Raw genomic sequence first — 27,883 nt, 5'->3', positions numbered from 1 at the left:
TATAAAATATAAAACGATTTTAAATGGATTGTACATTTACAACATTCCAGTAAATATCCCAGAAGTCGTGACAACATTCTGTAGTCAGCATCAGAATTTATTTTGGGAACTAACTAACTAATTCATTACAATTCTTCCAAAGCTAAAGTTTTGTTCTGTGTAGCTACGTTCTGATGCTACCACCACCATGCTTGACAGCTGGTACATTGTTCCTGGAGTTAAATGCCTCACCTTGACTCCTCCAAACATATCTCACTGTGGTCACTGCGTCCAAACTTTCTTCCAGAAGGCCTTTTGTATGTGGTATAGCTGAAAACCACAAGTTGCTTGAACAAGAGCTCAAAGGTGTGGATTGTAGAGCAGGCACTTCTTTCTCAGATGGCAGCCTCTCAGTCCATGGTGATGTGAAATTTGCTTGACTGTAGACAGTGAGTGCGTTTGCATGCACTTCATACTCTGATAACTGCAGAAAATCTGATTTCTTCAGTAATCCGATGAACGTGTTCATATCCACTTGAGTAATTGGATAATGGGAAAAATCAGGGTCTGCATGAGTCAGTTCTGCTGTGCAACCAGCCAATAATCTCACAAGCCGTGACGTAAACGTCAATTTTTTTTTTAATTTTCAAAAAAGAGAGAAATCTGATTACTGAGCGAAAATCCAGCTGTTATAATCAGATTCCTTATTCGGATTCTAGACCCTACTCCGATCTAACACTCCTGCAGAAATCCGACTATGATCGGATTATGAAGTGCATGTAAACGCACTCACTGGTACTGCTGTTAGCAGTGTCCAGTTCATGGCGGGTCTTTGACTTGACGGTTCCTCTCAGCTGAGGGTGACACTTTGGGTCTTCTTCCAGAACCTTGGCAGAGTGGCTACACCTCCCCATAACTTGGACTGGTGATCTTGGAATCCACAGGTGTTTCTAAATGACATTCCTGACATTCCTGTGTCAATCTACAACCATCCTTCTAAGGTCTGGTCTGAACTCCAGGGACTTTCCCATTGTCCCTGTGTGTTGGTCAGTCCAATGAGTCCTGTCAAACTCAGCCTTGCCAGGTGAGCACAGAGAAGCTAGCAGATGTAGCCAATCATGATCACTGGCAGGAGGTTAGGTTGACAGGTTTAACAACAATTTTGGGACTTTCAGCATCACAGAATCTTATTAAAAGTAGGTGTATGTGTATTTCTGACTCGTCGTGTATCATTGTGACGTGTAGTCCAAATTCTTGAGGTTTTTGTTTCAATTAAAGATGTATTTTTGACTCATTCTGCCCCAGAACAAGAGCAGATGACAGAAATCACAAAAGCCCGTTATTCCATTATGTGAACTTCTAACTACAACTGTAGCTTTGACACTACAGCTTTGAGAAGCTGGTGTCCTACAGGTCTCTGTATCTACTGTCCAGTGCAGAGCGTCTGGCAGCACTTCAAATGGCTGTATTAAGGGAATGGTATCAGTATGCATTTTCAATATTAACACTGACACACTCTCTGATACTTTTTTTTCAGATTTGTATATTAGACATTTACGCAGTGCCAGCATGTGCATCGGCTGCAGTGGCTGCTCAAAAGTTAATGCGCCGTACGCTCTACGCTCTGGCCTTGTCTGACTTCAGTCCATTATTCAGGTGGCGATGACCTGTTTAATCCAGCCGCTGAGTCTGGTGATGCGAGTGTAAACTCCGTAATAATCTGCCCGGCCACAGCCACGGCCCCAGCTGACCACACCAGCCAAGAACCAGCGTCCAGACGGCTCCTGACACACCAGAGGGCCTCCGGAGTCGCCCTGAACAGAGAGGGGGTGACATTTTATATAGGACGTAATTGAGCTTCTCTGAAAGCAAAAGAAACAGGCAGGAAGAGTCTGAAAATGCATCTTACCTGACACGCGTCCTTCCCCCCACTGCGATAGCCAGCACACAGCATTCTGGGAGTGATAATGTAGCCATAGGAACGGACGCAAGCCTCTTCGCTGACCAAGCGTACGTCCACCTTCTGTAGGACATTACTTGTGGTGCCTGGGAGAAGAACAAAGACAGTGAGGAGAAGGTAGATGGACTCATGTAGATGGTTTAGATTTGGTTGTACCCGATTAGAATCTAGTTTGTCAGCATTTGAAGGATCTAGTAGGGCAGAATTCTGGGTTTCACAACTGGTCACTTGTCATCACGTGACCCTGCTTACGTGTAATGCTGTTGGGTAAAAATTACATCACACATACATTATAATATTATTATTAAGGATGCAGCAATCCAATACAAGGTATCAGGTCCTGAGACTAATAAAATTAGCTGGATCCGGGATTGGATAATTAGGCCGATCCACAGTACCGCTCCATTCACTGTCAGTATTTTAGGCTTCATGATACACCTATCAAACCTAAACCTAGCCCTCAGCCGGCCCTAAACTATCATCGAGTAATCCATCTCAGAAAAACAGTCGTAATCCACAAACCTTCTTCTGAACTTGCCTTCAGCAGCCTGCTCTGTTTACTCAAGAGCAGCGCAGGGTGGAGGAGTGAGCGCTAGCCAGCTAAGGAATAAGCTTGCTACGCTAATGAAAGTCCAGCTGAAGCCACTTCCATAGACCCAGGACCACCATCACCATGCTCCTGGATAGATTTGCCACTGTTGCTTCAAGACCATCATCATCCTGAGGTTTAGGTCTACCAGAGCTAACTCCTCTCTCCTCACCTCCTTCTTTGAGAGCCCCCCAGCCGGTGACCCAGCAGAGCAGTCCCGGCTCCAGCTGGTGTGTGTGCGAGGGAAGGCAGGCGGGCAGCGCGAGAGTCCCCGGCGAGACGGGCCTGTCCAGCCTGAGCAGAGCCAGGTCGTAGTCGTGGTTCTCGTAGTCGTAGTACTGGTGCAGGTGGATGTGGGACACACGCAGGGCCTCCTCCGTCTGACTGGTGCCCCGCAGGCGCAGTTTACCCAGATACACCGTCCAGACGGAGGGGGAGTACAGACTGGGAGGTAGTGGTGGTGGTGGGGTGACAGGGAAAGACATTATAAATTTCATATCCCTATAATTTTATAGTGTTAACTTATGGCAACTGTGACTTTGTGAAATTGTATATATTATGAAATTGTATATAAAATGTATTTTAAATATGGTGTATTTTAAATGTACAATTTGAAAGTCTTTATAAATTAATTAGAATAATTATTATTTTATGTTTATACACAACAATTTAAAGGGAAATGTAAACAACCCATGGGAAGTTCCTACTACAATTACAAATTTATAGAATTAATTTTTTTTTTGTTGTAATTTTAGTTTTTTGTAGTTGTTTTATACAATTATACAATTTTACAAAAATTCTAACTGTCATTAATGAAATTATTGATAATGAAATTATTAATAATGAAGAACAATTACAACATTTCACAACAAAATCACAATTAAAAGTTTAACAATAAAATTACAGTTACAAAATAAAAAAATGTTTCAAAATGTAAATACAAATGCAAGGACAGAATTGTACAATGAATTTAAAATTAAATTACAAACAATACAAGAATTATAAAAAGAAACACTACAGAATTATAAAAAAAAATCTAAATTGTACAATAAAAAAAATACAACAATATGCATTCAATTACAATTACAAATTCTACATGTAATTATAAAATTATAAATAAAGGATAAAATACCATGAGCTGCAATCTGCAGTGCATACACTGAGTAAATGAATTAACAACACTGACGTAATCATAATCATAATAAACAACAATAACAGACATCATGTCTGACAAGTCATGACACCAAAATCATCATTCATAAATGTGCTCTACTCACCGGTCATCATAGAAACAGTGCGCTGCAGACACCACCCACTGGGCGGCGATCAGCGCTCCCCCGCAGATGTGCCGCCCACTGACCTGCAAGCTGGCCTGCCAAGGCCACTCCCCCTCCACCGCATCGGATCCGCCCACCACCCGGCTGGTAAAATGTCGCAGGCCACAGTCTGCAGAGACATGGATAAAAATATGAAATAGAATAGAAAATGTAAAAATATATTAAAGACTTTTTCATAAATTAACAAATTAAATAAATAAATAATGGCATGAAATGATAAAATATACAGGAATAAAAATATAATCATCAAAAATTTGACATATTGTAAGAACGAGATGAAAGTATGGTTATGATTATGATATTTAAGATTGATAATAATAATCAGTAATAGAGATTTTGCAAATCAACTAATGCAAACACACTAAATCTCATGGACACACAAACCCACCGCAGTGTTTCTCATCAGAGGCATCAGGGCAGTCTGTGATGAAATCACACGCAGGGTTCGGCTTCTTCAGACACGTTCCATCAGCACACATGTAGGTCATATCAGTACATGGAACTCCTACACACACACACACACACACACACAGTGTCAGAATCATGCTGATGCTCCACTGGCTGTAACAGGGAGACTGGAGTCTGGCATTCCCACTCCGGGCCGGAACGCTGCTACTGCACCCTGGAACCCCTCTCCAGAACTGTCAGCGTAAAGCTGAGTAACATGAGTAATATTTGTTTACAATCCTGTATTATTACTCTACTGCCTCAGTCCACACGCTTCTCTACCTTCAGATGCTGCTTCTGGAGCTCTCAGCTTGTCCAGAAACGCATGTGTACATTGAGTCCATGAGGGGGCGCTCAAAGCGTGTTCGGTATTTACTGCAGTGGAGTAAATGTGAAATACCCTCCCAACTGTAGGGGGAGCCCAGATCAAAAAATAGCAATTCTCACATCATGCTGCTTTAAAACCTAGCCTAGAATTAGAGCGGTCACACAATTATTGATATTACTGATTATAGTCAATTAATCAATTAATCAGTCAATTGATGAAAACTGACCTTCTTAATAAAGCTGCAATGACTGCTAGGCAAATGTCAATTATGATCACTGCTCTCTCTTACAGCAAAAAAACAGAGCTTGATACACACCCATTTACTCTTTATTGACAAAAGTATTGGGACACCTGGTTAGTATTTATAGAATTATTACATTTGTGGTTTTGTTTTGTGGTATTATTACATGATATTATGTGTGTGTGTGTGTGTGTGGGGGGGGGGGGGTGTTTTTGTGCCTCACACCTCGAGTGCAGTTTCTTTCATCGCCACCGTCAGTGCAGTCTGGATGTTGGTCACACACTTTGTAGTAATCCACACATTGGCTGTCCTCTGGACATTGGTACTGAGCAATACACACTGCAGACACACACAAACACAACACACACTGGTTTCCCTCTTTCTTTCCTTCTGTCTTTTTACCCAACTTTGTTTCCCCAATTTAGGCAATTACCCACCCCACTCGTTAGTACTCCCCCATCACCTGCAGTCCTCCCGACACTGAGAGGGTGAGGACTGACCCGCGACTCCTCCGACGCAAGCGCAACCAGCCACCAGCCATACTGCTGCCGATACAACATCACCAGGCAACCAACACACACGCATGGAAGCGCCGGGTACCCAGCTCTGACGCATTGGCTAGCAGACACCCGTGACGGTCAGCATTACCCTAAGGTGATCTACCCACGAGTTGTGCTCTCTCGGGCTCCGGCTGCTGATGTCAAGACCCGGGATACCAGTGAAACCAGTGTAGGAGCTCAGAGTGGTCACTATGACCCGAGGATCATAGTGCCAGTATCTTAGTCTGCTGGACCACTCGGAGCCCCTACACTGGTTTCACTGGTTTCTTTTGGAAATCGAATTAGACTGGAACTTCTGGTGGTTCAGTGAACTCTTACCACAGTTTCTCTCATCCAGGCCGCTGGGGCAGTCGGAGACACCGTCACACGCTGGCACACACAGGCCATTCACACTGCACAAAAACTGACCAGGACATGCTGGACACACACACACACATATGCACACAACACATATTGATATATTATATTCATTATTTTTCACTTGCACTGAAACTTTCATCTGATACACTATATGGACAAAAGTATTGGGACACCTGCTTATTAATTGTTTCTTCTGAAATCAAGGCTATTAAAAAGAGTTTATCCTGCTTCTGTTGGAGTAACTGTCTCTACTGTCCAGAGAAGAAGGCTTTCTACTAGGTTCTGGAGGAGCACTGCTGTGAGAATTTGATTGCATTCGGCGACAAGAGTCTTAGTGAGGTCAGAATGATGGACGATCACCACCACCCCACCATGGTGCCAACAGGTGCATGTTTATCTGCTCCAGAGAGTCCTATTCTAACAAGCTGTCTGTGTGTGTGTGTGTGCATTTGCACATCTGTGTCAGCAATGGATGCAACTTAAAACAGCTGAATGCGTTCATTAGAAGGGGCGTCCACAAACTTTTCAAACTTTAAATATCGCTGCTTGTAGCCTGTCGTGTATACGTGTGTATGATTGACAGGTGAACTAACGATCTGATTGGTTGAAGATGCTGTAGTGGACCTGCAGGCCGGGCCCTGTGAGGGACACCTCTGATGTCATCAACACGGTGGTGGTGGAGGAGTGGAGGTAGAGCCGCTCTGCATAGGGCTGCAGACCACGTGCGCCACACATTCTACACACACACACACACCATCAATAGAAATAGTTTACAATCAGTTATCATCCTATACTCATTATTTATTCATATTGTCGCTGTATGCAGAACCGTGTATCTCTGAAATGGCAACCTGTAAAATAATTTATTAAATTTTGGAGCATTTCTATTGGTCCGTTTATCATATGATAATAAACATTTGAAAAATGGAGATACAAGGTTTTGCGTGACAGTGATGCTGTAATTCCATCAGAAAGAGACGACATTTCTGAAACTTCGGCTGATGCACACTTTATTGCTTGTCCATATTTCATTGTAAAAGGGGGCATGAGAATATGTGTGTGTGTGTGTGTGTGTGTGTATGCAGGTTAGTGTTAAAACTTGCCTGCGGTTCTGGATGAGCCACTGGCCCTGTGTACAGGCTTTGGTGTAGCTGGCTCGACTCAGCTCATAGCCCTCAAACTCCAGGGTCAGCCCATACTCCACTGATGGTATCTACACACACACACACACACACACACACACACACACACACACACATGGACACACACACACACACAAAGCAATTTTTCATTTAGCTGCTTTCCAAAATATAAAAGTTGTATCTATCTATCTGCCTATCTACACTCTATGTCCAAATGTTTGTGGACACCCCTTCTGACACAGACACAGATGTCCAGTCCATGTAGAGAGGTACTGCCAATAGAATAGGACTCTCTGGAGCACATAAACATAAACCTAAACACCAGCTGTGGGCTAAAGGGGTATAAAGCCCCCCAGCATTGAGCTGTGAAGCAGTGAAGCAACTGTGCTCTCTGGAACGATGGTTGGTGGAGCTCCATCCAGTACAGTGGTGATCATCTGACATCCTGACCTCACTAAAGCTCTTGTTGCTGAATGCAATCAAATCCTCACTGAAATGATGCTACATAATCTAGTAGAAACCCTTCTTCCCTGGACAGTAGAGACTAGAGTTACTCTTTTTAATACCCTTGATTTCAGAAGATACAATGAATGAGTAGGTGTCCCTAAACTTTTGTCCATACAGCGTATCTAGAAATCTATGAATCATAGGTATTTTTCAGCTTATCTGTGACTCACTGTGAAGTGCCAGGTGCAGTTGGTGTCCGGGGGATAGTAGCTGGGGTAAAATGGGGTCTGTAAAGTCCCCTGAACTCCATTCACTGTCTTCAGGTCAATGCTGTGGGAGCAGGCTACAGAAATAGGGAAGATGAAGTCACTATGTAGAAGTAAGACCATGAGGATGTGCACTACAATGTTCAGAGCTCTTAAATCTGTTTGAATAAAAGAATAATTATCAATCAATTAATAAAATCAATGAAATAAATGATAAGCATAATCTATAACCTAACGATCAATCAAATCTACATGAGCTGAAATAGATCATGGACCTCAGTGATCCCAGTTAAGAGCAAAGGCATATGAGAGAGAGAGAGGGACTCACTCCTATTGGGCCAGGCCTGAGCGGAGAGAGAGAACGGGTCCTTGTAGTTGTACTGGCCCTGCTTCCACACCACCGTCATCCAGTCAGCGGAGGACAATACCTGCACCACCTGCTCCTGCTTGCTACAGCCATACAGACTGGTGGGGGAAAGGGGGGGGGGGGTCAATCACGGCCCATGCGGCCCATGCAGTGATAATAAACTCGGGTTAAAAATGCAGCAGGACTCACGAGGTGATGAGCGAGGAGTCGGCAGGGGCGAGCGAGTCGTAAATTGCCAGGCGGTCTCTGCACTCGGGCAGCAGCCACTCCACCCTCAGCTCCAGCTGGGAGCCCTCAGGGGCCTTCAGGTGCCACATGCAGGACGAGCGCTGCGTGTTTGGACCCCTTAGAACCATGGGTTGGACGGAGACCACCGATTGGTACCGGTAACAATCTGATGAATAAATGGATGGAGGGATGGAGGGATGAATGATTGGACGAATGGAGGATGGGATGGAGGAGTGAATGGATAGAGGGTTAGATAGGTGGGTGGATGAACGGAGGGTTGGATAGACGGATGTATAAATTGATTGATGGACGATGATAGATGATGGATGGAAGGACGGTTGGATGAAAGTATAGAGGACAGATGGATGGATGGAGACATGGATGGATGAATGAATGAAGGAGTGAATGAATTAATTAATTAATGGAAGATTGGATAGATGATGAATGGAGGAATTAAGGGATAAATGGATGAATTGAAGGATGAATTAATGAAAGGTTGAGGGATGGATAAATGGAGGGTTGGATAGATGGATGGATGGTGATGGATGGAAGGGTGGGCAGATTAATGGATAGATGAATGGAGGGTTGGAGGGATAAGTAGACAGATTGATGGATGAATGAATGAAGGGTAGTATAGATGTATGGGTGGATGAATGAAAGGAGGGTAGGATAGATATATGGAAGGTGGATGAATGAAAGGTTGATGGATGGATGAATGGAGGATTGGATAGATGAATGGGGATAGATGGATGGATGGGGATGGATGATTGATGGACAGATGGATGGATGGATGAATGGAGGATAGGATATATGTATGTATGGATGGATGGATGAATAATTGGTAGGTTGGATGGATGGATGGGGATGGATGAATGGAGGGTAGGATAGATGTATGGATGGATGGATAGAAGGTTGATGGATGAATAAATGGAGGGTTGGATAGATGGATGGGGATGGATGGATGTATAGAGGGTTGTGATACATGTATGCATGTATGGATGGATGGATAATTGGCAGGATGGATGGATGGGGATGAATGAATGGAGGGTAGGATAGATGTATGGATGGGTGGATGAATGGAAGAAGAGATGGAGGTATACATGAATGGATATAAGGATGAAGGGATGGATTGATTGATGGATGGACATATGAATAGAGGGTTGGACAGATGGATGGATAGATGGAGGAATGGATGGATAGATGGACGGAGAGAGATAGAAAGTGAAAACCCCGGAGTGAAAGGCAGCATGACAAGAACAACTGTCATGGGACTATTTTCCATAGTAACAACCCCCCAGGTGGGCAGCAAGCAGTAAGCAGAAATGTAAAGCCCCCTGAGAGACGGCTGTATTGCTCAGAAACAACGGCAGAGAACAGGAACTGAAATGTCATACCAAATGAAGCCTGCAAAACATCAATAACTTTGGGTTTGGTTTCTGTGAAGCAAAACGATAAAACATCAGCAAACACAACTTGTACCTTCAACTCCAGGCCTGCAGTCAAAGAGAAGAGCCTAAACTCTTAAAATAAAGCTGCTACAAATGGTTCTTTGAGTGATGCCACAGAAGAACCACTTTTGGTTCCATAAAGAACCATGTTAATCATAGAGCTCCATCACAAAAAAGCTTCTTTATGGAACCAGAAGTGGTTTGTCTATGGCATCCCACATGGAGACCAAGCCTGGGTTTTACCTGTGATGGAGAACGAGGACAGGTGAAGCAAGTAGCCCTCATAGCTCACTGTCTCTTTAGCCTCTGTCTCCCTGTAGCTCTGCAGTCCTCTCCACAGGCTCTCGTTCACCCTCTGCAGGGTGACCTTCTCAGCATGGCTCTCAGGTAGGGACAGCAGCAGCCAGAAATGCGCCACCACACTGCCATCCCTGTGGAAGCGCAGCAGGACTGAGTAAAGGCCACATCATCTAACGGTAAGCTGCACAGATCAGCGGATTATTCTGAATTACTATGTGGTTCATTCTCACCCGAAGGCGAAGACCGTGGTGGAGTTGAAGTACCGGGACAGATCAGTGGACTTCACAAGTTTCTCCACCTGAATGGATGCATGGATGAGATCATGAATATAGTGATTTAAACACAGATGCTGGTTACTGATTGGTTAAGTAGGCTTTCAATAGTTATTCAGGGCCTGGGACGTCTCAGTAATCACTGGCAATAACAAATTTTTGTCAAAAATGTCAAAATAGTACAGTATTAAACCCTTCAGTACTTCAAATGACAAGTTGCGTATTAGCTTTATAGTAGATTAATTAGTACGACATATTAGCAAGTACTGAATAATTAGCAGGTTCTGAATGAGTAGGAACTTAATTAGTAAATATTAAATAATAAGAATTTATATAAATATATAAACAGAATATATATATATATATATATATATAGAGAGAGAGAGAGAGAGAGAGAGAATAATTAGTAGATACTGAATAACTAGTTGTTACTTAAAATTAGTACATTAGTAGTGATGAGTAGTGATATGAATGTTATATATTTTACATATATTAATATTTAGTAGATTATATAACCAGTATGTTCTGTATAATTAGTACTATTGATAACACTGAATATTAGTAGGTACTGAAAAACTAATACCTATAGAATAATCAGTAGGTACTGAATAATTAGTAGGTAGTAAATACTTAATACCTAACAAATAATTAGTAAATACTGAGTAATTCGTAGGTTCTGAATAATTAGTAATTATTGAATAATAAGAAGACGCTGGATATTACAAGGTACTGAATAAGTACTACCTATAGAATACTTAGATACGGAATAATTAGTTGTTACTTGATAATTACTACATATTAGTTACTGCAAATCAGTATTGATAATTAGTATGTTCTGCATATTTGGTACGTCCTGAATCATAAGTAGGTTCTAAATAGTAATTATTAAATAATAGCAAACTGAATATTAGTAGGTACTGAAAAAGTAATACCTATAGAATAATTAATTCCTGAATAATTAGTAGTTACTGCATAATTAGCAGATATGGAACAATCGGTAGATACTGAATAATTAGTGGGTATTAAATAATTTATATCCATTGTATAATAAGTACGTTCTGAATGAGAATATTATTGAATAATAAAACATTGAATATCAGTAGGTACTGAAAAAGTAATTCTAAATGACTAAATAATTAGTAGATAATAAATAATTAGCAGTTACTATATAATCAGTACATAATTAATAATTAGCAGGTACTGGGTAATTAGTACTGAAAGAGCTATATGCAGGCCTAGCAATGATCCCAGGAACTTGCAGCAAGCTGGGGACAGTAGTACAGCAGAGATAAGTGGAACTGGAAGGAAGCCAGTGTTGACTGACGTGGGAACAGAGGATCTGAAATGAATCTAACCTGAAGGAGTCTCCTCTAATTATGCTAATTATTTCTTACTCACAGCTCATTGAAACCAAACAGCTGAAACCAAGGACGCTAGGGGAATTCTGGGACGGTGTTAATAGCCCGTAGCCTTCATGGGCAGCAGTGGTGGCTCAGTGCTTAGAGCCTGGATTACTGGTCACAAGGTTCGATAACTGCTAAAATGCTAAGATGCTGCTATTGGACGCTAGAGAAAGGCGCTTAACCCTGCATGGCTGACCCTGCTCTCTGAGCCGGGCTTTCTGAGCTGGGATGGGCGAATAGAAGAATTTTGTTGTACTGTAGAAGTAACAAGAACAAATGTACTGAGCCAATGTACATGAGTGTCAGTGTTGTTACATAAAACTCTCAAAATCTCAAGTCTAGACAATGCCATTAATATATAAGAATGTGGGAGGAGACTGTAAGAGGGATGGGTGAATTCAGAGACCTTCGGGCCAGACCCTCGCCAGATGTGTGGAACAAGGTAGAGATGGGATTTATATGATGCTAAACTGGGAGGAGAAGGGCTTTCAGGCATGTTCCTCCTTCTGTAATTAATTGGTCAATTTTGTGGTACTTCTGATACATGTAAAGCCAGCTACGGCCTCTCGGAGGACAGTGCTGTGGCCCCAGCTCCACCGCTAAAAGATGCCTTAAGAGTCACTTAAGAGTGAGGAGAGAGAGAGCGCCGGCTACCTGTGGAGAGAGAGCACAGCCGATTGTGCTCATTCTGACTCCGGCTGCTGATGGCAAAGCGGCATGGTACGGGAATCGAACTCACAACCTCCTGGGCCATAGTGGTACCCATTAGCCACCCTGAGGCCTTCTTCTACCTTCACAAACTGTAGACTCGCAGTAGCTGCCGATATTTTTTTTAACAGCTATATGATTTTGACGTCCTCACCATGGCCTGAACGCCGCGCGCCTCCTCCCTGAAGACTCGGCTACTGTGAGAGGCGAGAGCACTGGAGAAGTTCCTGTTCAGGATGGAGATCTGGGACGTGTACTGCTGCTGCACCCGCAGCTCCAATACCCACACCCTGTACTCTACACAAACACAGAAAGAGAGAGAGAGCTTTTACACAGTGAGACACAGAGCTGATGACAGTGACTTAGACTACACTTCCACTTACCTAGGAAGTACCAGGCTAGGGATGCACCTCCAGCCAGGATCAAGACGATGAGGAGGAGGAGGATCACAGTAACCACCCGCTTCGGAGGTACCTTATGTGTGGAGGAAGGTAGTGGCTCATTGTCAGGCTTTACCTGCGGACAGGTCAGGAACAGAGTGAATCAGTGAGCTGGACAGAAGATTTGGACAGATTTTCCATTACCTGATACCAGAAAAACACAGAGCAGAACGCCAGTGGACCGCTACCTAGTGGACGAACAGTGGTCTGCTAACCTCTTGCTAACAGGGACACTATGAAATACATTTGAAAATACATTTAAATATATATAATATATAATATATATTTATTGGTAAATTTGTGTTCCTGGAGCCTCAGAAGATCCATTCAGGATGCAGATATGCAGGTCAACCAGTCGGTTGACTTGCCCAGTTAGGGTCATTTAGAAATAATCAACACTGCTAGCGCATATCTTGTCATGTCATAGCTTTGAAGATATGCCAGTCTGAAGATAACACGCATACAAGTCAGTCTAGCAAGGAAACGTGCTAGCCGTGCTTATGCTAAGCTAACACTAGAGTTCAATTCTGTTTACCCTAACTGGGTAACACATGCTATTTTTTATTTGTTTATGTTATTGTTACATTTATGTTACATTGTTTGGACGTGTAGAACATAAAATTCCATAATTTTCTTTTTCCATTTAGACACACATGCAAATCCATTTTTTTTTCTGGCAGCTTTCAGACAACGGTGCGAGAACCACCGTGTGGTTACAATGCTAGTTCTGCTGCTGTGACGCAGTGATATGTTTAATCATTAATATATATTTGTACGTCCAATATTGAATGTCCAAACTCAAATTCATCTTAATTCTAAAATGACTGATAACTGATTACCCATAATAATAACCCGTGTAAAGCCAAATACCTGACTGGGAAAGCTTCCAGTTGTTGTGTCCACAGTGTAGACTGGGCCCTGCACATGGGCGCCATTCCTCAGCTCCATGACTCCAGGTTACACAACTCAACTCATCGCCATCAAAAACATCCTCGACCCGCTCCAGCGGCCATGAAAGTAGATCGGATTCGCTCGTCACAATCCGTCACCTCTTGGTGCAAATCCCTTGGTGTCCCGACATGCTAACAGGCCTTGCGACCTCTGAGAAACAGAAGCACAGCTTCAAAATCCTGGTTGTTTGCAGATCCAAAGGGCAGCTCGGATCAATACTCTGCCTTTCCCCCTTTATAAACAGCCCATCACCACCATCACCGAGACTCTAACGGCCGTGGCGGTCTTGCTGGGGTGAATCTGGGGGTTTGAAAGTACCGAGCAGCAGGTAGGTCATTATTTGTTTGGTCTGCGGAGGAGGACAGGTATTGGAGGATGTGTGAGCTAGAGGAGTGAACGCCTAGCAACAGTGAGGTCTACTGCACACCTGAGCAGGTAGCAGTCTACAGGGACTTGATTATTGACTAGCCTATTAGGCTGCCACTGTGTTTCACACCACAAATAGATGTGCTCTGTAGAGGTGTGAAAGCTCATAGACGGCAGTAGTGGTTTATTTAGGCCTTTTTTAATGACTGCTGTAGGCATGGAATGACTAAGACTGGCTTAAGACAGTTCTGAAGGCTAGTTTAGCTTTTAGACTTAGCTTTAGCTGTTAGCCAGTTTACAGTAAAGGTGAATTTCTTCCATCTAGTGGATGAAACCTGTAACTGCATACAGATAGTATTAGCTCTCTCTCTCTCACTCCCTCACTAGGTCTCCCACTCTCACTCGCGCCCTGTTTCACACTCTCACTCTGTGGTAAATTTTTTTCCTCTCTCTCTTTCTCGCTCTCTCATTCTCGATTGATCTCGCACACTCTTTCACTCTCACTTTTTTATTTTTCACCCTGTTTTCCCACTCACTCACACTGCATGCCTCTACACTACATGTCCACATGTTTGTGGACACCCCTTCTAATGAATGCATTCAGCCCTGTACTTTTGGGATGAGTTGGGATGGTGATTACCCAACATGCTTACTATCCTGACCTCACTAACGCTCTGAGCGCAGTCAAATCCTGACAGCAATGCTCCATTCTCCAAAATCGAGTAGAAAGCCATCCCTGGACAGTAGAGACAGTTGTTACTCCAACATGCAGGTGTCCCAATACTTTTGTCCGTATATAGTAACTGTTTCTGAACATTTTCTACAGACCTATGCAGATCTTGTTTTGCTTGTTATTATTGTCATAAACTATATAAAGATATATATGAATTATTGACCATTGACCTTTGAGCTGTCACCTGTAATGCCGGCCGTGTCACACCGACTGACCTGATGATGAAATGCATTCTGAGAGTAACGTGTGCTGTTTTCCGAAAAGTGACACACAGGGACAGGATGTACACCTCTGTTGGCTGAGATCAGATGAACACTGATGCCAATCACTAGAAGTGTGTGTGTGTGTGTGTGTGCGCGTCTCTCATCGTGTGTGTGTATGTATGTGTGTGTGTGTGTTTATGTGTGTGTTTCTGTGTTTAGCAAGTCCTGAAAGGAAGGCAGGGGTGGTGAGGTGTGAATGGAAAAAAAAAATCCTGTGAAAACACCATTACCCAGAAAGCCCCGTCACGATACTGATAAGAGTTACAGGCCTAATTCTAAAGGTGTGGATGCTGTGGTCAAAAGGTCAGCGCTGATACTAACTTAAGGAGGTCCTGAGGCCATGAAAAAGACACCATGTCTGAGTGAAAATGCAGAAATGAGAAACCGAATGTATTAATTAATTAATTAATTACTGTCTCTGTCATTTTGTGGGGAAAAATGTCGAATGTAGCAATTTCTGAAATATCAGTACATATCAGCTCAGTAAAATAGAAATGCACTCAATAACCTAATACACTAAAATCACTCATTAATTAATTAATTAATTAATTAATCTCCGATAATAATTAACTGTATAAATGACCACCTTAAAACCCAAAAATAAAATTATATGTATACAAATGTGTATACATAATATTTATTTATTTGTATTTTATTTTAATACATATGTATATATTTATTCATACATATTATAATTTATTTATTTATTTCTATTTTACTGGGCTGATATGTACTGATATTTCAGAAATTTATCCTTGCTGTACATTGATTTATTTATTTTACTGCAGTAACATAATTTATAAATGATATATATAATAATAATAATAATAATAATAATAAATAAAAAAGTGATTGTGAAAAGTTTTTTATGTTGTTTCAATATTAATTCAGGGTGCAAAAGCAATGATGAATCAACATGAGACTGAAACGTTGATTCACTGAAGTTAATGTTGACAGTTTAACGCTGAAGTCAACCGAAGCGTTCACTATCCAAAGTCTTCTAAAAGTCCACAGCTGTTTTCAGTTACAGTAGCTGCTACTATTTTTAGCTATGCAAATTACGGGAGGTGGTATTGTCTTCTTATTGTGGTTGAAACGAGCTAAAATAGAATGTTTTTCTCGTCAACTTGTTTGTTTTCCCATAACCACGTCATCTGTGGAAATCTGACAAAAAACCAGACCAGAAATTTCTCCAGATTCACCCTGAAGACTTACGTTATTGTACCATATAAGCAGAGCCGGGAGGGTTACAGATGACAGATGATTCCACAATAAACACAATCCAAAAGCTAAAAAATAACAGTAACCTAATCTGATTACTTTCTGTTACATTTGGATTACTTATCTTTTTCAAGCCAAAGACGTAAGAAAAATTGAGTATATCTTCATCCCATCTTATATCTTCATCAAACAGATCCCATCCCGACAAACGCAGACTGAAGACCCACCTCTTCCAAGAGTACTTGGGCAAAGTGTAGTGCTGAGTAGTGTGGTCTCCATACTGACTTCCAACAGCAGTCAGCAAATCATACAGCAATCTGCTCATCATACAGCAGTTGGCTAATCATGCAGCAATCAGCTAATCATACAGCAATCAGCTAATCATACAGCAGTCTGCTAATCATACAGCAGTCAGCTAATCATACAGCAGTCGGCCAATCATACAGCAGTCGGCTAATCATACAGCAGTCAGCCAATTATACAGCAATCTGCTAATCATACAGCAATCAGCCAATCATACAGCAGTCGGCCAATCATACAGCAATTAGCTAATCATACAGCAGTCAGCCAACCATACAGCAGTCAGCTAATCATACAGCAGTCGGCCAATCATACAGCAGTCTGCTAATCATACAGCAGTCGGCTAATCATACAGCAGTCTGCCAATCATGCAGCAGTCGGCTAATCATACAGCAGTCAGCCAATTATACAGCAATCTGCTAATCATACAGCAATCAACCAATCATACAGCAGTTGGCCAATTATGCAGCAACCTGCCAATCATACAGCAATCAGTTAATCATACAGCAATCAGCTAATCATACAGCAGTCGGCTAATCATACAGCAGTCGGCCAGTCGTACAGCAGTCAGCTAATGATACAGCAATTAACCAATCATACAGCAGTCGGCCAATCATACAGCAATTAGCTAATCATACAGCAGTCAGCTAATGATACAGCAATCAACCAATCATACAGCAGTCGGCCAATTATGCAGCAATCAGCTAATCATACGGCAGTCTGCCAGTCGTACAGCAGTCAGCTAATGATACAGCAATTAACCAATCATACAGCAGTCTGTTAATCATACAGCAGTCGGCCAATCATACAGCAGTCTGCTAATCATACAGCAGTTGGCCAATTATACAGCAATCAGCTAATCACACAGCAGTTGGCTAATCATACAGCAATCAGCTAATCATACTGCAATCAGCTAATCATACAGTAATCAGCTAATCATACTGCAATCAGCTAATCATACAGTAATCAGCTAATCATACAGTAATCAGCTAATCATACTGCAATCAGCTAATCATACAGTAATCAGCTAATCATACAGTAATCAGCCAATCATACAGCAATCAGGGGTGTTGCACTCAACTAGCTCTGTGGGAAAACTGTGAGCAGCCTCTCACAAACATACTTGCTGGTCGACCAGCTTGGTGATGGTTCTGGTGGACCATGCTTGTAGGCCAGGCTACCGTATGCTGGTTAATGACTAAGCTGGTCAACCAGCTTGACCAATTTCAGCTGGCCAGGTTGGCCAGTTTTCTCAGCAGTGGGTTCTAGAGAACTGTCATACAATACAACAGTCTAATAGAAACTGCTGAGTGTGTGATTGTTTAGATGAGGCATTGCCAACTGGTGAGTTTCTGTAACTTCAGCTACGCTAGACTCACAGTTCCTGGGTAAACTATAGGGAAGCATACTTAAGATGTCATGTCTAAAAGACTTTGGCGTGAAGAGGAGCAGCAGGCTCAGTAGTTGTATGTGAACTGATTTGTAAATTCTGCACCACAAAGCAAAGGATTTCAGTCTGACTAACGGGAAACACATTTGCCTACTAAGCGTAAGAGCATGTGGTTGAAATCTTACCGGGTCTACCAGCCTCTGAAGCCTGATGCTGCATCAGTCCTGAGATGAGAACGCACTGGACAGTCTGTCTCCCTTAACTCACCTGATTCAGACCAGGACAGACTTAATTATCTAATTAACTATGTAATTATTACTGAATGTTAATTAAGGAAGGTTTTCAAAATCACCTAGATGCAAAGTAGAGGTCACATTTTTTGGACAAAAGTATTGGGACACCTGCTCGTTCATTGTTTTCTTCCGAAACCAAGGCTATGGTGTGTGCATTTGCACATTAGTGTCATTAGCAATGGGTACAGTACACCGTAAAGGTGTCCACAAACATTTTCAACACATAGTGTATATATTTTTATGTTTGAGAACCTGCTTTTCCTCACAAGCCCTGAAATCGATCAAATACGCAAAACTAGCAGATACGCTCATTTCTTCGTATGACTCGACCTTAGCTGGGATTTGAGCTGAGCGCTTGTTTCTTGAACTCCTTTAGGTAGTGCAAAAGCTTGCGGTTGGCTGAGAAACAGCATCAACACATTTTTACTCATGTCCTGTCCTTGGTAGAAGACGACCACTTCAAAGCGTTCACGTAACCTCAGATGCTTATGGGTGGAAAAACGGACGTTCGCAGTGTCGTAAACACTGGAATTAAAGAGTTGTTCAGTTAGTGCATTTAAATAAAAAAAACAAAAAACAGGCCATAGTGGCAAGAAATTGGGTGAAAGCGCTGTTTGACTGAAAAGCTTAGCGCAGAATGACAGAACCCTCCAGTTATCCTAATTAGAAACAGATAGCTGGTGGTGCACCGCTCCACTGTGCAGCATTGTTTGCGCAATCACCTTATCTGAGTAGAAGAGTCATAGCAAAGGAACCTTACCTGACATCTAGAAAGGCCATATGGTTCTTTTGGACTGATGTAGTCAAATGGATCATATGGGTGGAGGAGATATCGGATTCCTTAAAATACCAGCAAATCCTGGATGGATCCTGTCAAACTGTCTGTTAAAGGCTGCAGCTAAATAGAGGATTTCGTCTAAAACTAGGTAATGATCCAAAACATACCTTCACATATCAAACTGCTATTAGTCTACAAACAGAACATGACATTAAAAATAAGCCTTAATTTCCAGAGTTTCTGGGAATTTTCAAATGTAAAAAAAACAGAAATGACATGCACATATCGTTTTATACTGAATTTTCACTTTAGCAACTTAAAATCATGAGTTAATTAGCTGCAGCTGACACTGATTAAATACTGTGTAAGACGTTCAGTCTGTGGCTCCTCCCCCTCAATCTGTTTACTGTTTATTTATGTCCCCATATGTCCCCATATATTTGATAATAAATGTATTTTTACATATATTAGATATTGATATAGAGACATCAGTGGAATTGTAGTATTTGAAATGTATTTTAAATGTAAAAAAAAAAAATTGTATGTAAAAAAAATACATACAAATGTGAATTAGGAGAAAATATTAACTAAACTGACTAACTGAGTTGACTTAATGGCCAATCCTTGACGTGTTCTGCAATTTCACTGCAATGAAATGCAGTGCATATACATATGTATACATACATATATATGAATTAGGCACCTAGTTGTTAGTGGTACGTATGTGGTACTAATGTTACGGCTGTTTGATGTACTTATGTATAATTTCTGCCACCACAACAAATCTGCCCATCTGAGTCACTGAAGGCATTAACAGCTCTATGTTGTTAGGTTGAAGGGATTCACCGACTGTCCTTCATTAGAGCACATTAAGTACAGAGTACTGCATACCAGAAAAAACAGACCTGCTTGATATTGCTATTCACTTGCTATATTATATATATATGCATTTGCATTGATATGAGATTATATTTGTTTATATATTTTATATTTTATATTTCTAAAAGATGATTTTTGGAAGCAGTGCTGCACCGTGGAATAGTGCACCACCCTCTTGACATATCTATTGAATATAATGTAGAACTGCATCTGGGTGTAGAGAGTAGACTCAGCCTTGCTGATTGTAAAAGGATCATTTTGCTTATGTCCATTCCGCTGCTTGCTGTCAGTATGTGGGCAAAAGGCTGATATCATGTGTGCACATGTAAACATAGTTTTAGCTTCTATAACCTGCTCTTGACCTCAAACCAACCATTTCCTGAACAAACCTTGCTTAGTGCAGCGCATTATTTAGGTCTGTTTAGAGTGCTGGAGGTGTGCTGTGTTGCGGAACATGTCAATTGGCCATTACACTGTAAAAAATTAATAAATATACAAAAGTAAAGTCAGGCTGTAAATGTAAAATGATAAAGTGCAGCATTTTAAATGTCAACTCAGCTTAGTTTCGTTAAAAGTCTCTCCTAATTTACATTTTTTACTTCTAAATCTCAGTTTCATGCTGAGTTGAGCCTCAAATTAGCAAATGAAAAACATATATATATATATATATATATATATATATATATATATATATATATATATATATATTAACTAGCCAATTTAATTTATGCCAAATATATGTTTAACATATATGAAAATATGATATGATATGACCATGATATGACCACCCTTGGCTTGGATGACACTATTGAGATGGAAGGTGTATATAATAGAGGTTGGCTGCTCCACAGTAGGCATCTTGCCGGAGTCTTCGCTAACCTCTCGCACCAATCACCTGTGGGGTTCCACTGTTATGCCGTTGGGAGGAGCTCAGTGTTTGAGAAGTCACTGAGCAAGAGAACCTTCACTACGATGGCTCTAGAGCGTCCCGCAAAGTTGGCGGCCTGCAAAATGCTATTATCCTGCCCTTTCGGACTTCAGTCAAATTGCAACGACTGACTGGTGTGCTCGCCTATTTACATGTGCAGCAAACCCAGCGAACATGGTTACATTGGGACAGCGCTGTAACTACCTGTGGTTCAAATAACCTTTTGCTTTGTGCAAAGGAGGCTTGGACCCAGATTTCGGTAAAGCTGCTTTGTGAAAACATTTGTTGTAAAAAGTGATATAGAAATACATTTAAATTGAACTGAATTGAATGGAATTACTTGGACGCAAAAAAGTGCATGACTTCACAGGACGAGAGAGGGGTGCAACCATCTGATCATCTAATCGCCTTCTTGTCAACAGACTGGAGATCACAAGCTCGAATCTCAACAACACCACAGCCCTCTATGGCCAGGAGCTTGAAAATAGGAAGCCCTCCCCACATGTGAGAGGGGGAGTTCCAACTTGCAGATGGGAATAAGCAGTAAACACATTGAGGGGGTGGAGCCACCGGGTAAAGGTCGTACACAGTATTTAATCAATATGTATTGCTGACCAGACTGAGATGCAGAATTGAGAACTTTTCACTAAACCCGACTTAACGAGTTTCCTTATTTCTAATTATTTTAAAGGCATCTCATCAAGGCCGCTCATCTCACCGTTCACAGGTACAGAGCGCTTACTAAAACGAAAAGTGTGCAGATATGGGCTGGAAACTGCAGTCCTGCACCTCTTTCTGAAAGAGGAGAGACAAGAAAAACAAAGGCAAGCTCACAGTGGAAAAGCCCAAGAGATGAAGGGGGTTTTATTAAGCTGGGCTTTGTGATTCTTTGTGTCGGCGGGGAAGTAAGGCCTGCAGGTAGGAGGGCACAACGTCATTTGGTTTCCAGAGAAGTGAGAACTAAACCACAGTTTCAAGAAAACCAAAGCTTTTTAATCTTGAAAACACTGCGATAAACGAAGGCCTCGGCCGGTGCCTTTGATTTAGCCCCGGCAGGTAAGATACGCTTATATATTTTGCTTGATTTTTTTTTTGGCATGGTTTTACCACAAATCTGCCTGAACAAATGGCTGTAAAATGATGTATTGAAATGGTGGGGTCAAGCTTGAGTCTGAGCTTCAGTAAGCCGTTAATCTAGGTGTTTATCTAGGTGTTGTAATTTGGAGCTAGGTGGGCAACTGAGTTGGCTTGGTTGCCTGATGGTTGACAGACATGCTGAAGACATGTAGGGCAGTGAAGAGGGAGAGAGGAAGTCACAGTGGTAGAGTGGTGGGGCACAAATGTGGGTGTTGAGTGTGTGTGTGTGTGTGTGTGTGTGTGTGTGTGTGTGTGTGTGTGCACGTGTGTGGTTTTTATCAGAACTCATGTTTATATACAGAAAAAATGGGACGCAAATTTCCGCCCTGGAGTTGAACAGCTTCAGATTTTATTTCGGCCTACATTATGTTTCTATTTGAAGCGTTGCTGTGTGTGTGTGTGTGTGTGTATGTGTGTGTGTGTGTGTGTGTGTGTGTGTGTACAAGGCGTTCGCTTCTTCGTACAGGAGAGGACCTGTCCACCTGGATTGGTATACTCTCAATAAATAAAAGTTTGTGGACACCCCTTCTAATGAATGCATTCTGATATATTAAGTTGCACCCATTGCTGACACAGATGTCAAATGCAGATGCGCACACACACACAGCTTGTCTAGTCCCTGTAGAGAAGTACTGCCAATAGATTAGGACTCTCTGGAGCAGATAAATAAACATGAACCTATTGGCAACATGCTGCCTAATGCCAGGCATGGACTAGAGGGGTATATAGCCCCCAGCACTGAGCTGTGGAGCAGTGGAGGAACTGTATTCTCTGGAATGATGGATGGTGGTGCTCCATCCAGTACTTTTGGGATGAGTTGGATGGGGAGTTGGGGATGTTGGATGAGAGGGGGTGGTGATCATCATCCTACATCTTGACCTCACTAACACTCTTGCTGGCGAATGCGTATGAAGATCTTACAGCAGTGCTCCTCCAAAATCTAGTAGAAAGCCTTCTTCTTTCTGGACAGTAGAGACAGTTTGTTTAATGCCCTTGATTTTGGAAGAAACAGTGGACGAGCAGGTGTCCCAATACTTTTAGTCTATATAGTGTATTAAGCAGGAAGTGAACAGTCAGTTCTTGACTGGAAAAATGGACAAGCTTACAAATCTGAGCCACTCAATTTGATAAGAGCTTAAGTTTGGTGGCTAGACAACTGGGTCAGAACATCTCCAGAACATCAGACTGGTCTTGTTTGTATTATGAGCCATGTGGATGAGGTCCTGGGCCCTTCACATCTAAGAACTAGGAAATATGGGGTCTACATCTTAACGCTCTGAGGGTCTCAGGAAATGCTACATGGACCATAATAGTCATTTTACGCCACAGAACCTTTAAGAGTAGATGTTTTGGCCCCAAACTCCCCGTTGTTGAAATGCTATAGACGTTTCTTTGCAGCCATAGAATGGCGGTCCGGCAAAACTTGGCTTGACTTGTCTGGTTTTTCTTGTTGGAGTTTCCATTTGTTGCAGTACAGTTTTGATCGGACATCATTTATCATTTAAGAAGATCCATATTTTCTGTAAAGGACTATTGAGTTGGCACCCGTGCCGCCAGTCCCGGTTACTAGATCGTCTGCGTTCTGTCGTGTTCATGTCTCGACAGAGTTTGAGAAACTTGTTTTCTTTCAGGCTCTGTTTTTCAAAGTCCTCTGCAGTTATGCTTTTAGTGTGGTGCTTTCCACAAAGTTCTTTCACTTCCTAGGGGAAGTTGCTGACAGGATCATGTTCCTCATGCCGTGTCAGTCCTCAGGGGTGCTTGAGATTGTAAACAGCAAAAAGTGAATATGCGTGATACTGTGGAATGGAAGAAACTGACAGATACTGGGATTTCTCAGCAGGCCTGAACAAAGCAGGTACTGATGTACAGCCTCCGCTTCGTTGTTTCGTGTCTTTCATAGAAGGTTTCCGTTGTAGGTCTTGAATGAATGGGTTGTAAAACCCTTTGTGCTTTCGTTTGTCGGCCTACAGTGTAAAAAATAGAAATCTTGAATTTCTGATGTTAGACAATATTGTTGATCCAATAGCAAAAATGTTGGATTGCAACTTATAGAGGGTGAAGTGAGGTAAAGCTGGTCAGTTTTTCATTGTGAAAGAGTTTTCATTGAGACGACAGCTGATTTTGTGTCGAATTTTTTCCCGTATTGTAGTAGAGTGGGTGTCACAGTCGCTCACTGTCACTGTCCAAGTTCCTCGCTGTTACAGTGTTCGTATTTCCACCTGTTACAGGATTTATTTAGGCTTTGTCAATCAGTGAGTCAGTGGCCTGGGTATCAGTCACTTTGGTCGCTTTAGCCAAAATGTGCTATAGATGTACAATTCTGCATCAGCTAAGCTAAGCTACTTGGCCCACTTGGTATTGGGCTGTATATGAGATCTGGCCTATTTCCTAAATGTACCCCTGTAGTAGAGCATGTAGTCTTAAAGGATCCACTATATATATATATATATATATATATATATATATATATATATATATATATATATATATATTTAAGGGACAAAGGTTTTGGGACACTTGCTCATTCTTCTGAAATCAAGGTTATAAGGTTAAAAAGAGCTGATCTTGCTTTTGTTGGTGTAACTGTCTCCACTGTCCAGGGAAGAAGACTTTCTACTAGATTTTGGAGAAGCATTGCTGTAAGGATTTGATTGATATTGATATGTGATATATGTAAATGTACTTTACTACTACACCCCTGTAGTAAAGCATTTAGCCCTAAAAGTGCCATAAAACATGTATTGCATGGTTAAACTTGTTTAAAAAGTAAGTGTGTGGCAAACAAGGCTCAGATGCAGTTTTACAAACCTATTTACCACCCTGTTACATTGCTGTTTTCCCTTTTTTGTTGGGATTGTGGGGGAAAATGATAAACTCTGCTTTCATTGGCTGGTTTACGGCACTGCAACGGCTCACAGATGCAACATAGCATAGCATAGCTTTGTTTGTAGCACTGTAACAACAACAACTTATGATTAGTTTTGGTAATTATTCCCAAACCTCAATAATGTGTTGCTACTGTGTTGTGACAGTGCTGCTGTCCTTTCTGTGTTTACTTGTTGTAGCAGATAACTACCTAGATTTAGCTTTTAGCCTAGCACCCTGCCCAGCACCCGCTTGCTTCCCTAGGTTAGGCTTGCACATGGCATTTTTCTGGAGAAAAGCAATGGTAAAAGGCAGTTGGTTAGAGATTTAGCCTAGCATAGATATTCACTTAGCTTCCTTGAGTTTGAGGTATCCTTTTCACAAACACTAGTATATGTGAAGCTGTGGTCATGGGGCTGGTTTATGGCATCCTGTTTTCTGATAACTAGCAAAGTCTGGCAGGGATGTCTACCTCAAAGAATTTGCATATTGTAGCGAAGTGACTGTTGCAGCTTTGAGGCTTTTGCTAGTGGGCTGGGTTTTTGTAAATTTTGTCAGTGTAAATATGACGAGTCAAGACTGTGATGTAACAGTTATGGGGTTTTGGAATTGGCCTGTTTTAAAGCTCTGTTTTGGTTCTGCTGGATATTCTTTTAAAGGAGGAGCAAAAGAGTTTGAGGGTCATGCTTCGTCGCTTTCATGTACTGAACTCTCATTATTTAACCATGCCAAGATAAACACAGTTTCCATTCTAGGGCACCTGGAAACATCTATGTACACTATATGGACAAAAGTTTTGGGACACCTGCTCATTCTTCTGAAATCAAGGGTATTAAAAAGATTATCCTGCTTCTTTCTGAGCCAGCATCTTTTTTGGCTTTCTACTAGATTTTAGACTAAGAGCATTGCTGTTAGGATTTGATTGCATTCAGCAACAAGAGTGTTATTGAGGTCAGGATGTTCACCCCCCCGCCCCCCCCCCCCCCCCACACACACACACACACACACTTCAGTTTCAAAAGTATTGGATGAAGCACCGCCATCATTCCAGAGAACACAGTGCCACTGCTCCACAGCTCATGCCCTCTAGCCCACGCCTGGCATTAGGCATGGTGCCGATAGGTTTGCATTTATCCGCTCTGCACACCTGTGTGAACACCCATAGTTGGTTTGCTCTGGTGCGAATCAGTTAACACCTGGCTACAGGAGCCATTAAACCAGATAGTTGGGTCAGATCACGGTCAGATCGCGTGAAAACAGACCAGAGTTCGATTTAAATGAAATAAAAAGTTTAGGTGTGAAAAAAACAACAAAAAAATTATTAAAGTAGCTAGAGGTGTAGAGTAGAAGGGGTGTCCACAAACATTTGGACATGTAGTGTCCAAATGTGACACATCTATATATGTTTTCTATTAATATCATATAAAAAGTCCATGTAGTAGCTTTGTGTGTGTGTATATATATGAGAGAGAAACCTAGGATGGTTGTAGACTTCAGCAGAGCATGAGGTGGACATCGACAGCTCTACTTTGAAGATAGGTATAGATATTGTTTCCATTCACATTGTGGAGAACCTCACCTGGTCCCTCAACACCAGCCAGCTCCATAACAAAGAAATGTTCAAGAAGAAGAATGTTCTACAAAACTGAAAACTGTAGGTGTAAAAATGGTGTCCACAAACATTTGGACATGTAGTATATATACACATCTATACTATATATTTTATATTAGTATCAGTAAAAAGAAAAACATTTGATGCTATCTTTGAAAAATGTCTTGGTAGTAGCTGTGTCCGACACTCATGTGACACTCATACGAACAGGATCTGACTCTTTCTCACCCTTTAGGAGTCCAAAGTGGTCACCCATAGCTTTCAGCTTTCAGAAACACAGAGGTCAACCAATCATAGTAATCCGTCATTTTGGGAAAGAAGAAATGAAACGAAAGATAGACGACCTTTATAAATCAGGCAGTGGCTATAGAAACTGTCACCCCTCACCACTTCGAGATCTCAACCAACTGGATGAGTCTGCCTGAAAGCGGATGTAAGAGTGTTTTGCTTGTGTGCGTTGTGAGGAGGAAGCTTTCTCCAAAGACCTCAGCTGGACAGCTTCAGGGGTCATTCTTTTTTATGTAATAGCCAAGCTTCCAAAATGACAACAAAGTATTTGGAAGAATTTCCAGAAGGACACCTCTGCTGTCATTAAAACCACAACCAGAAATGCCAGAACTTCCAATAACATCACTGGAGACCAATTTCTGTGGTCACATGATCACATGATCACATGGTCACATGAATTTCTTGACATCAGATACCAAACATGGGTCAAGGCCAAGCAGGAACAAGCCCTCGGTGAAGTAGGGTATGCGGGTAAGCGGCCACTCTGGGTCCGACAAATAGGTACGATGTGTTGTCGCAGCCCATCATACAAACACTATATGGACAAAAGTATTGGGACACCTGCTCATTTATTGTTTCCTCTGAACTCTGAGGGTTTTTAAAAAAGGTGATCCTGCTTTTGTTGGAGTAACTGTCTCTATTGTCCAGGGAAGAAGGCTTTCTACTAGATGGTGCTGGCATGTGCCAACAGATTCATCTGCTCTAGAGAGTCTTATTCTATTGGCAGTACTTCTCTGCAGGGGCCTATAACAACTAGTACCCATGTCCTCCACCACCAGACTCTGCTATGGACTGACGATGCCGTAAAAGGGACGGTTGTGGACTTCAGCAGAGCACTAGGGTGCACATCAATGGCTCCACGTTGAAGATTGCTCAGAGAAGCCGAAGTTCCTTTCCATTCACATTGTGGAGAACCTCACCTGATCCCTCAACACCAGCCAGCTCCATAGCCAGGAAAGCTTAGCAGCATCTCTGGCTCCTGCAAGGACTTCCCCTCTCGTCATTACAATGTTCTACAAAGGGACTGTAGAGAGCATCTCTGCAGGATCTCTGCACC

At 41.9% G+C, this 27,883-nt stretch overlaps 2 protein-coding genes across 5 annotated transcripts in view; one reads left to right on the top strand and one right to left on the bottom strand.

Moving 5' to 3' along the window:
- tmprss6 (transmembrane serine protease 6) lies at positions 1-26,824 on the bottom strand. 2 transcript variants are annotated; one of them, XM_072683484.1, is made up of 19 exons: positions 26,767-26,824; positions 13,693-13,923; positions 12,766-12,898; positions 12,537-12,679; positions 10,230-10,297; positions 9,943-10,130; positions 9,646-9,687; positions 8,213-8,417; positions 7,985-8,121; positions 7,621-7,733; positions 6,905-7,014; positions 6,395-6,537; positions 5,760-5,858; positions 5,107-5,220; positions 4,254-4,370; positions 3,806-3,974; positions 2,701-2,972; positions 1,889-2,025; positions 1-1,793 (listed from the first exon to the last, which is right to left on the bottom strand). In XM_072683484.1, the coding sequence occupies exons 2-19, from the start codon at positions 13,768-13,770 to the stop codon at positions 1,632-1,634; spliced, it is 2,430 nt and encodes an 809-aa protein (XP_072539585.1). In that variant the 5' UTR covers positions 13,771-13,923; positions 26,767-26,824; the 3' UTR covers positions 1-1,631. The 2 variants fall into 2 exon arrangements, with proteins under 2 accessions (XP_072539585.1, XP_072539586.1); XM_072683485.1 differs by lacking the exons at positions 1-1,793; positions 1,889-2,025; positions 26,767-26,824 and adding an exon at positions 2,525-2,618 and having other exon boundaries at positions 13,693-14,165.
- LOC140559823 (uncharacterized) overlaps positions 21,830-27,883 on the top strand; it is a 23,775-nt gene continuing 17,721 nt past the window's right edge. Inside the window, exon 1 of one of the 3 annotated variants that reach the window (XM_072683490.1) lies at positions 21,830-21,980. Coding sequence is in view for 1 of the 3 variants with exons in the window: in XM_072683486.1 (XP_072539587.1) it covers positions 23,865-23,916 (52 nt within the window). In the remaining 2 variants the exon portion in view is untranslated. Of the gene's footprint in view, positions 21,981-23,818; positions 23,917-27,883 lie in introns of those variants that run through there. The other 2 variants (XM_072683486.1, XM_072683488.1) reach the window with 2 other exon arrangements.

The sequence above is a fragment of the Salminus brasiliensis genome, chromosome 7 (genome assembly GCF_030463535.1).
Source record: "Salminus brasiliensis chromosome 7, fSalBra1.hap2, whole genome shotgun sequence".
NCBI lineage: Eukaryota > Metazoa > Chordata > Actinopteri > Characiformes > Bryconidae > Salminus > Salminus brasiliensis.
This window is presented reverse-complemented; position numbering and strand designations above follow the sequence as displayed.